Genomic DNA, 11,130 nt, shown 5'->3' on the forward strand with positions numbered 1-11,130 from the left:
GAAAAGCAAGGTGCAGAACAACAGGAAGGGCAGAGGCTCAATGAGACGCAGTTTCCCAGATGCCCCGGGGGTCACCTCCACTGCCTCTGACATTACGTAGAGCCTGTCCTCCCCCCAGGGCCTGCCGGACCTGGGGGGCCCTACTCACCTAGATATTGCCATTTGTGTAGAAAGAATGGGAGGGGCTTTGCTTGCACAGGCAAAGAGTATCTCCAGAAGCGTTTACAAGAAGCTGATAATGCTGGTTGTCTGCCCGGGGGACAGGGCTAAGAGGGAGACTTTTGCCTTGGGGGTGGGGCTAGTCACACTGGAGACTCTGGAAAACAGAGTGGTGGTCACCAGAGTAAGAGGGATGCATGCTGGACAAGAAAGACAGTGCTCACCCACTACCCTCTTGGACTTGCCCCCTCTCCTATGCCATGGTCCACTGGGTATCTCTTGTTTCCCCGATCACACCATGCATCTACTTATATTCTCCCTGACTTTTGCCTTTGCCTCTGCCCGCTCCCTCTGGAACATCTTTCCCCTTCCCTGCCTGGCGAACTCCTATTCGTCCGTTAACACCCTGCTCAAATATCACCTCTTCCTTGAAGTTTTCTTAACACTCCCATCTGCTTCCTCACCTCTAGCAAAACAAATCCTTCTCATTTCTGTTCTTTTTAGTTCTTCTTTCGATCCTCAGTCACTGATTGAGCCTCATCCACACTGGCCTGGGATAGATAGAGGTGAGTCAGAGCCAGCCTCTACCCTGGAGGACCTCCTTTATGGCACAGACTGTGTTGTTTTAGCATCAGCTATTTGTTTCATTTGGGGTTATCTGTTCCCTGCAAGCCGGGGACCAGCCTTGGCCACCTGCGTCTTCGCTAGTCCAGCGTAACCATAGGCAAGACGTAGAATCAAATATGAGTTTTCAAAATGAACAGTGACAGGGTGTCTTGAGGAGGTGGGAAGTGCTGAAGACTGCCCCTGCTGATTCTGTGCTCCCCAGGCCAAAGGACAGCCGTGCGGCTCGGATGCTCCCAGAGGCCTCTGGGGGAAGTGCCTGGGCTGGTCCCTCCTAGGACAGAGCTGTCACCACTCTGGAAACCCCCATGGTTCTAGGCCTGGGGCCAAAAATCCAGACCCAAAGGGAAGTCCCCGCACAAGGCCCTGACACCCAACTCCCCAGGAGGGGTTCAAGACGGAGGCAGAAACTGGGGGGAGCTCCAAGGGGACTCTCACCTGGAATCCAGCCTCTGGCGGATCAGAGTTCTCTAAAGGAGGGTGAAGAGTGGGGAGGGCAGGGCTAGAGTTGGCAGGAGACCAGGGGAGGAAGGAAACAAGAAACAATCAAGGAAAAATCCAACCCAGGCCTGGGGTTGGCTGAGGCCGTGGGGCCCTGCAGACTGAGCTCAGGCTGAGGTGGAGGAGGCTTCCTAGGGGCGGATGGAGCTCCTGCCTAGCTCCCTGCTGCCCTGTGGCCCTGGGCGGGAGGAGTGCTGAAGCCCCTTCCAGATACTTTGTCTTTTCTCACTGGCCCCCTAGATCCCCCCAAGATTATCACTACCCTTCCCTTGTGACCCTCCGCTCCCAGACCTGCCCCCAGACCTGCCCCCAGACTACTGGTCACCGTTGCCCCACCGGCCTCCCAGGGCCCTAGCTTCCCAGGTAGGTGGGGCAGTGGAGCGCTCGCTCCAACCTGGGGGTCCTTCCCTGCCAGCCTCTCCATCTTCCCCACTTAACCTTGGAGGAGGGGGCTTCCGACTCTCTCCACGGGGGCTCAGGCTGCTGACGTAGATGATTTCCAGGAAGAAGGGGCTGGGAAGGGAAGGAAGGGCTGAGTCAGTCACTGTGTGGTGATTACAGGGCCCTGTGGGGGAGGGGGGAGCAGCCATTGGGTGGGAGAAACCAGCTAGACCCATCTCCGGGCCAAGGAGAGCTCCCAGAGGAGGAGAAGGAAGTTGAAGAGCCCATTCCAGGCATTTCTCCATCAGTAGCCTTCCTTGCCTCTAACCCCTCCCAAACGCCCTTCAGGGTCCTGCCCCTTCAGCCACCAGCGTGTCCAGCAGTCCTTCCAGTGAGAACAGTCCAGGCCTTGGCTGAGAAGTATTAGAGCCTGGACACGGGGTGCAGGCGGGGCAGGGGGAGGACATTTGACCTGATTGTCTGTTGAGTCAGAAAAGCAGGACACCCTGGCTCTCCCCTGGCCCAGGATCCCAGCCTCCCCGCCCACACTCAGGCCCTTACACACAGCCTGAGAAGTTGCGTAAAAAAAGCCAATTTTAGCAAATGAAATCCCATTTCATAAATGCGCATTAATTGCAGGGCTTCCACAGCTGCCGGGTATGTACGCAAAGATCCTGCCTATTCAGCAAAACCTCAAGGAGAGGAGCTGTCAGCAGGTCCTGAGGGATTCCTCCAGCCCCAGCCAAGTGACATAACCTCATCTGTGCATGAAGAGGATGAACCGTTCACCTGAGTGAGCGGTTCTGTGCCAAGCACGGAACCCACCACCAGGCCCCAATCATGCCTTGGATGTAGGCTTTGCGCGGGCGGGCCCTGAGCTCTGGCTGATGGCAGGGGTATACTGAGCAGCATGGGGAGCCAGCACTTAGCTGGAACCTTGTCACATCCAGGTGGACTTAAAACAGTCTTCCCCAGAGCACAGATGGTGGTCCCGATGACTCTGGGCCCCGGTTGGGAGTCCTGGCCTGGCAGCCAGGCTGGAGAGATGGCTCCCTAGTCGCTGAGGGAGGGGAGCAGGGGCTAGGGCCAGGCTGAGGGGGCCAAATCCACTGTTCTCTACCCATCCCCCAATGTTCCCCAGTAGCCCCCCCAACCTCTCTGGAACTGGTTCCCAGTGTCATGTGGCCTCCGATGTCTTTGCCTGTCCAAACTTCCATCCCTGCAACTTTCTATTTTGTCACCAGCTCTGAATGGAGCTCTTGACCCTTCCCAACCTCCTTCCCCCAAAGGAGGACTCTCAGCAGATGGGCAGAGGGTAGGGGGCAGTGCCTCAGCCACATTCCTGCAGGCTCAGGAGTTCTCATCAGTGGAGTCATTCCAGGTCAGGTGGTGAGGCCAGCCTGCTGTCCCTCAAATCGACTGTTCCAATGTTTGCATGAAAGTGGCCCCTGTGGGGGCTGTGTTCCCATCCACAAAGCACACACAGGTTTCTTATCTTGTTTGGGACTCATGTAACTCTCCTTTTACAGGCAAAGAGGCTCAGAAAGGGACTGTCCTTTGCCTGTGGCCACAGAGGAAGTGGGCAGCAGAGCCAGCACGGCACCTGGGTCCATGGCTCAAAGGCAGTGCTGAAGGCTTGGCACAGAGCTGGGGTCCCCTCCCAGGGCTGTGCTGTGGGAGGGAGGGCAGGGCAAGGAGGCCAGTGGCTGGGTGAGAAGCCTGAGGCAGGAGGAAGGCCCAAAGACCACAGGTCTTGCCCTTTGAGGCCGAGCAGATCACCATCAGGGCCCTGAGCTTCAGTTTTCTGGCTTTCCTAGGACGCTGAATTCCCAGCGACAAGAACAGCAGCAGGTGCCTGCTAGATGCTTCAGTCTCTGTTGAATCACTGAACGGAGGGAGGGCAGGTTCCTTCCGCCTATGTCCCGCGCCCTGTGCAGGGCCTGCCCTTCAATAAATGTTTCTAGTACCGAATGAATGAATGAATGAATGAATGAATGAATGAATGAATGAATGAAACAAAGTTAGAAGGAGTCTAAGTATGGGTTCCACCCCCGCCCCGGAAGCCACCTAAACCGATGGCAAACGGGCGTGTCCAGGCCACTCTCCCCGCACACCCTCCCGCGCCCTCTTTGCTAGGGGGCGGTAAACTCCTTGAAGCTCTCGCAAGTTTGTTAATATTTTAACTCGGGTGCCTCCAAGGCCTCATTCATTCCCTTAGTGGCCGCCGAAGTTACACTCGTGCGGGCGCCTCCCCAGACCCAGCCCTCCAGGGAGGGAACGGGTCCAAGGACGCTCGGTGAATTCTGAAGATCTACAATTCGGTCTTCCGGCTGCCGCCCCCTTGGCCCTTCGAACACTGAGAGTTCTGGTTCCGACAGGCACAGCCGGAGTCCTCAGAGTCCAGCCCGGGCACCCGAAACCGGCCGGCCTGCGGCCGCCCGAGCCTACGCTGGACCCCACGCCCGCGCGGCTGCTGGACCTGGGCGCCGCGCCACGTAAGGGGGAGCACAGGCGAGGCCCTGAGTGGGGCGGGGGTGTGGGCGGGGCCTGATTGGGGGCTGCCCGGGCATTGGCTCCGCGGGCCAGGGGCGGGGCCTCAGGGGCCACGGACCTCACAGTGAGTTCACAGCCGGGATCGCGTCCCAGAGCCGCGCGGTCCAGCTCCCGAGCTTTCGCAGCCCGCGGGTCCGCCGCCTGCGCGCCTCAAGGTGAGTTCGGGCCGGGACTCTGCAGCCAGTCCGCGACTCCCGGGGGCCCCCTGAGAGGCCCATCCCCGTGGCGCCCCGGCCCGGCTTGCGTCCTGGCCCCCGTGCCACCCCCGCGCAGTTCCTTTCCCGGGAGCCTCGGGCTCCACGGTGTTAACCGCCCGCGCCTCGGTCCAGGCGGCCACGCCCGCGCCCCCTCCGCCTGCGAGGCGCAGCGCATCCCGAACCCGAACTCGTGGTCCCGCCCTTCACCCTGAGCCCTCGCCTCCGCCCCACACCCGGGACGCGGGAGCGCCCTCCGGCCGCCCAGCGTCCACGCCCGAGCTGGGGGTCGTATTTTTAGTCGATGGTGAGGTGTCCTCCTATCTTTAGCCGCGGCCTCGAGTGTCCTGAAACGGATCCAGGCTGGGCGCTCGGACAGAGGGCGGGGAGGGGTCGGCGCCGGAACCCGAGCTGGGGCGGAGGAACCGGACCCGCGGGAGCCAGGGGTGGGGGACTGCTCGTCCGAGCTCTGGCCCTGCGCCGAGCGGACACTCGGACATCGCCCAGGCCGGAAAGCACGGGGGAGGATCCTCCCAGAGCTTGGAGACCCTGGCAAGATCCCCGATCGTCCCTTTTCCCCCCTACTGTCTGGTTGTGAGACCAGAGCACCCCAAGAGAAGAAGATCAGACGATCCGCATCTGATACGCGAACGTGCCACTCCTTGGGGGGCCCCTGCCTGGACGGAGCCCGAAGCGCGCCCCAGACTTCGATGCGCGCTGGGACTCCTCCGAGATGCGGGGCGACAGAGCGCGCGCGCGCGCCACCTAGCGGTCATCGAGCCGAGCGCCGCCCCGCACAGGGACCCCGGGAGACTCCCCGCCGCCGCCGGTGAGCGGGACTCTGCGCAGGCTGCCTCCAGGGCAGGCGGGAGAAGACGGTCTGTTGGAGGATGGAGGCTTTCGTTTTTGGTCTTGTTCGGAGCAGTGTCCCCGGATAACCAAAATGCTTGAGGAAGCCCCTACAGCTATTTGCTGAGTGAATGACGGGGCTGACAGGGACCCCCCCCAACCCTGTCTGTCGTACGTCTCTCATTTGCACTGTGGCAGTAGGGTCTTCCAGGAGCCCTCTGGTGACGGCTTTGTCAGCCAATTTTATAGATGGGGAAGGTAAGGGCCAGAAAGGAGAAGTGTCTTGCCCAAGTTCACAGAGTGAGTCCCAGATGGAGATGGATTCAAGGTCCGGCTCCTGATTTCAAGGTCAAGGGGTGGCTCTTTGAACACCGTTGGTGGGGAGTGGCCTAGTACTCCTAGCGACAGAAGGGGCTGTGCCTCCCGGAAGTCATTCTCTCTGAAGGAGGCCCGGGGCTCCTGTCCAGGGCAAGCTCCCATCTGCTCCTCCCACTTCTGGGGGAAGCCACCCCTCCGGCCCCCCATAGCCTTGTCCCCATGGAGAGCTCATTCTTATATCTCTGGATCCTTGCAAGTTGGGGGAGAGGGGCAGCCAACTGGACTTAAACGGAGGAGGCCTGGGGACCGAGTGGCCCCAGCCTAGCTGGGAGCCTGTTTCTTTCCTGCTCCCCAGTTTTCAGAGGTTGGGTGGCCCACTGCATCAGAGCCACAGGAACCTGGCTGGGTACTAGGGCCCACTTTTCCTCTTCCCAGCCGGGCGACCTCAGCAACATTAAGGTCTCTGAGGTTCAGCTTCTGCCTCTGTAAAAGGCGGTGGTGACGCCCACCGTGCTGTGCCTGGGAGCTTTAAAATGGGAACCGTGCAAGGGCAGCTGGAGCCTGGGGTCTCACGCTTGCCAAATCTGAATGCTTGGGGCTTGATGAGTGCAATTCCCAGCTCTCCCCTGGGTGGCTGACGCTGGCCCGACCCTTCCCCCCAGCCCCAGTTCTCCCCACATCTGGAACTGGGTGGGTACATCTGGCTCAGAGTGAGACAGCTGTCAGGGACGCCCAATTTGTTGTGGAAACACTCAGGCTGTCTTGGCGCCCTGTGTGATGGGGCGGGGGATGACAAATCCCACCAGTCTGCCCCACTCTTCATGAGTGGAAAGGAAGGAAAGCTGCCCCAGGACTGCTCGCCTACCAAGGAGTCAGGTAGGGTGTGTGTTGGCATGCCCCCAGGTCTGGCATGGTGGTGACGGGGAAAGGTCTGTTCCGTGAGTGAGGGATGGGATCCCAGGACCTCGCAGCACCCACTGCCTCCCCCACCCTGCGCACAGCTCCTTCCAAGCTTAGCTGGAATCCCGCCACTGGAGAGTCATTCCTTTGTTTCCTGTTAAACTGCAGGTGCTCAGGGAGGGGCAAGATGTCCGGTCTCTGTGGCTATGTGTGACTGACCTGGGGTGTCCGGTCCTGGGGTGGGGTTTCCTGAGTGAGGGCCTGGGCTGGGAGTTGGGACTCTGCCTCTCCTGCATCCCCCTTCCTTCTTCCTGCTCCCTCCTGCCAGCCCCTCATTCTCTCCTCACCCTGCCCAGGATGGAGAATGGGGGCTAGGACCCGCCAGGGCTCCCAGCTGTGGCTGGCTCCACCCCTCCTGGCCAATTTCCTACCTGCTCGGCCCCTGGCGGCCTGAGGAGGGGGCAGTGGGGGAGGGGTGCTCATCTGGTTACCCTCTGGATGACCTTGGACATATTTCTTTTCTTTGCCTTTTGTGCTCAGGTTCTACATCTGGGCTCTCTCGTAGCCACGTATGAGGCTCGTCCCCCACCGTGGGAACGCCAAGGAGGGCCTGCAACGCTTCCTTTTTCTGTTAAACCAGTATGACACCCTGCCAGAGTGCACTTATTTTTTTCCACATTAAAAATAGCTTTGTTTTTTTTCTGATTACATAAATAATATGTGCACCTAAGTAACACATGCTTATTATTAAGATTTTGAGCTTATAAAAGTATGAAGAAAAAAGGCAAAGTCATCTGAATCTGCTACCTTGAGAGAACCATCACCAACATTTTGGCAACCATCCTTTTCACAGTTACATATATCATTGTATAGTAACAGTACCAAATATTATAGGTAATTTTTATCGAGGACACCTTTCCTCCCATGACACTGACCCCACACCCCTTCCCTGCCCCCCACCCCAGTCTACATAGCTCATATGACAACCCAGTGCTGGCCTTCCAGATTCTTCTCTCTTTTTATGTAAGATATAATCCTATGCGGACCTGTGTCTGTAGGTATGCATACATGCATGCATATACGGGGAAGGGGCAGAGGGGGAGGGGAGTTGGTCACTGCTGTCAGAAATGGAATTTTTTTTTAAGATTTTATTTATTTTAGAGAGAGAGCGCTCGAGTGGGGCAGAGGGAGAGGGAGAGAATCTCAAACAGACCCACTGCTGAGCGTGGAGCTCAACGCAGTGCTCGATCTCACGACCCTGAGATAGTGACCTGAGCCAAACCAAGAGTCAGACGCTTAACCGACTGAGCCACCCAGGTGCCCCAGAAATGGAATCTTCCAGACTATGCTTTTGCATTTTCTTCTCTCCCTCGGCAATGCCTTGTGCAAATCCCTCCAAAATGTGTTCTGACTGCGATGTTTAAATGAGGATGAGAGGAGGGTGGGTGCAATGATTAAATGAGATGTGTTTGCAAGGAACTCAGCAAAATGCCAGGCACAGAGCAGAGCCCCCCAAGATATTTGTACCCTCCACTCCATCTAACACTCAGGTGCTGGGTGGGGTGGAGGGACAGCAACTACGTCAGACTCGGTCCGGCAGCTAGAAACTGCTAACCCGGAGGAAAAAGGGGGAACTCCGATGTGACCCCACTTCCAGGTGGAACGAGATTGGGCCGATCAGAAGGTGTCTACATTCGGCCCTGTTGGCTGAACACCTGCCGCGTGTCCAGGCCTGGCACAGACAGGTGGGCGAGACAGAGGTTACGAGATCTCTCTCCTTGGTCAACTAGGGGATAGAGACGAGTCTGTGAGACCCTCCCCCCGCCCCGGCCAACAAACTTGACACTTGTTATGTCTTGGGGCACAGTTGATGTGCAGTAGGGGCTGAGTACCCAGACAACGGCGAAGAGCAGAGCCGGAGACCCAGGGCAGGAGACCAGAGCCAGGACTTGGGATATGACTCTGGGCCTGTCACCCAGGTTCCCGGGCCTCAGCTTCCCCACTGGTCAGGAGAGAGGGGCTCGGCGCTAGTGATCCAGGCTCCAAGGGGCAGTGAGTCTGTAAGCGAACAGGCACTTCTTCCAACGTGGCTTTCCATGGGACAGTGGCCCCACCTGGGCTCCCGGGGCCGACGCAGGGCCCCCAGGAATGACGCGGATGCCTCCGTGTCCTTCTGTCCCTGACTTAGACCTTTGGTGTTGCAGCTCCTCAGTCCCCGGGAGACACTCACGAGGACAAGACTGGAGAGCGTTGCTACCTGCGAGACCTCCACCTTGCGGCTGCTAATTTTCCAGAGCGTTTTCGACTCTTTCGGGAGAAAGTACTTTTCCGTTGTCTCAGCCCTCTGACTTCATTGATCATTACTCTTTCTTTTTCTCATCCCTCGGGCCAACTTTGGTCACACCCCACCCGGCAGTCTTCGCCCTTCGGCGAGGTCTTGGTGTCTCTGGCCAGGGCGGTGAGAGGAGGTAGCAGGAGGCCGCGGTCCCCACGGCTGCACCGTCCCCAGCGCCGGCAGCCAGGCCTGGGTGCTGAGGTCACGATGTCCACCAAGGTGCCCATCTACCTGAAGCGCGGCAGCCGCAAGGGCAAGAAGGAGAAGCTACGGGACCTGCTGTCGTCGGACATGATCAGCCCGCCGCTGGGGGACTTCCGACACACCATCCATATCGGCAGCGGCGGGGGCAGCGACATGTTCGGTGACATCTCCTTCCTGCAGGGCAAGTTTCACCTCCTGCCAGGGACGGCGGTCGAGGGACCTGAGGAGGATGGCGCCTTCGACCTCCCCTTCCAGTTCACCCGCACCGCCACGCTGTGCGGGCGGGAGCTCCCCGAAGGGCCGTCTCCTCTGCTCAAGAATGCCATCTCCCTCCCTGTCATCGGTGGGCCCCAGGCCCTCACCCTGCCCACAGCCCAGGCCCCACCCAAACCCCCTCGCCTGCACCTGGAGACCCCACAGCCTTCCCCACAGCCTTCCCCGCAAGAGGCAGGGAGTGTGGACATCTGGAGAATTCCAGAGGCTGGCTCTGCCCACAACGGGCTGACCCCCGAGTCAGGGGCTGAGGAGCCCTTCCTGTCCCATGCCAGCTCCCTGCTCTCCCTGCACGTGGACCTGGGGCCTTCCATCCTGGATGACGTCCTCCAGATCATGGACCAGGACCTGGGCCACATGCAGATCCCCACGTAGGACCAAGGCTGGCCAGGCCGGGTGCTCAGGATCGAGCGAATGCTGGGAGGCAGAGGAGCGATGCAGCCCTGGTCTAGAAGTCGGGATTCCCAAGGTCCCACTGTGTGGTCGCTGGCCAGTGATTTCTTTCTTTGAGCCTTTGTTTCCCTCCTTCCCAGCACCTCCCTAGGGGCAGAGTGTGCCTCATTGCTTTCCCCTAAAACGCACTAAGGACACCTGCAGAAGTCAGCCCAAAGGGCCCTGAGCATCTTGGGCCACCTGGACCCCCACCACCAACCGCTCCTCCTTCCCTCACATCCCTTGGATGAAGGCTTTGCCAAGATGGACTCCTCTCTCCACCTTCCTTCTGCCTCATCCTTGTGGGATGCCCTGATTGGGGGGGTTGGGGGGGGTGGAGGCACAGCACAGCCAGCCAGACCTTTGGCTCTGTGTCCTGGACTGAGAACATGGCATCGATGACCGAATGTCCCTCAGCCCATCCCCCTCACATGACCAGGAGATTCTGGTCGCAATAAAACTTGCTGCTGCTGGTGGTTGTGCTCCCTGCACCCTTGACCTAGGTCCCCTCCGGCAGACAGACCGGTCTCTGCAAACTGGGCTGACCTGGGGGCGGGGGGGACCCCACTCCCAGAAGGTTTCGTGCCTTTGAAAGCTTCTATCGGGGAGTAGGAACCAACCAAATGCCAACTGGAGAGAGATATTGCAAGATTGCTTCTGGCGTTTACAAGAGGTGGCTGAGCACTGGTGTAAACCAGGCGCCGTGCCCAGGCTGCGGGGGTCTATTGGGGGAGACCCAAGAATGAAAGAATAACCCCTAGTGCAAGGGACCAGCAGCTTCTCCAGCTTCAGAGGACTAAGGGAGCACGCAGGAGGGAGGGCCCGGCCTGGGGCCGGGAGGGATCCGACGGTGCTCGTCAGCGCTATTTAATGAGCATCTACAGGGCACTCCAGCGCGTTCCAGGTGCTGGGGATATCAGACAGATGCAATCCCTGCTCTCCTGTAGCTTCGATTCTAGTGGGAAAAGGATATTGAATTTGTAAGCAAGTAAGAGGATTTCCTACCATGTTGAATGACTATGAAGAAAACAAGATCGAGAATGCCTGGGGCGGAGGTGCCGCTGGTGTCAGGGCCCATTAAGATGGTCAGATGTGATTCTGAGCCAAACCTGAAGGCTAAGGTATGCTGGTGCATAAGCAAAGGCACTGAGGCACCAGAGTGAATGACAGAGGAGCCACCAAGTGGTGAGAAGAGCATAGATCTCTGGGTCTGACATAGTCTGTGTGAGACTCAGTTTCTCCATCTCTAAAATGGGTTGACTACCTACCTTGCAGGGTTGTGGGAAAAATTAGGGACAAGGTTTATGAACTGCCACATGGAAGGTACTCAAAAGTGGCTATGGACACAAAGGAACCCAGCTCGGGAGAGGCAGGACTGTGAAAACAGGTTGGAGTCAGCTGGGAACA

General features: G+C 58.6%; 1 protein-coding gene across 3 annotated transcripts; it reads left to right on the forward strand.

Annotated features, from left to right (window-relative positions):
* Positions 1-4,281: 4,281 nt before the first annotated feature.
* CDC42EP2 (CDC42 effector protein 2) lies at positions 4,282-10,198 on the forward strand. Of its 3 annotated transcripts, XM_027581079.1 has the most exons (3): positions 4,308-4,373; positions 5,017-5,241; positions 8,684-10,198. In XM_027581079.1, the coding sequence occupies exon 3, from the start codon at positions 9,022-9,024 to the stop codon at positions 9,664-9,666; it is 645 nt and encodes a 214-aa protein (XP_027436880.1). In that variant the 5' UTR covers positions 4,308-4,373; positions 5,017-5,241; positions 8,684-9,021; the 3' UTR covers positions 9,667-10,198. The 3 variants fall into 3 exon arrangements, with proteins under 3 accessions (XP_027436881.1, XP_027436880.1, XP_027436882.1); XM_027581080.1 differs by lacking the exon at positions 5,017-5,241 and having other exon boundaries at positions 4,282-4,373; XM_027581081.1 differs by lacking the exons at positions 4,308-4,373; positions 5,017-5,241 and adding an exon at positions 7,732-8,224.
* Positions 10,199-11,130: the final 932 nt, after the last annotated feature.

This window comes from Zalophus californianus, chromosome 11, assembly GCF_009762305.2.
Source record: "Zalophus californianus isolate mZalCal1 chromosome 11, mZalCal1.pri.v2, whole genome shotgun sequence".
Lineage (NCBI taxonomy): Eukaryota > Metazoa > Chordata > Mammalia > Carnivora > Otariidae > Zalophus > Zalophus californianus.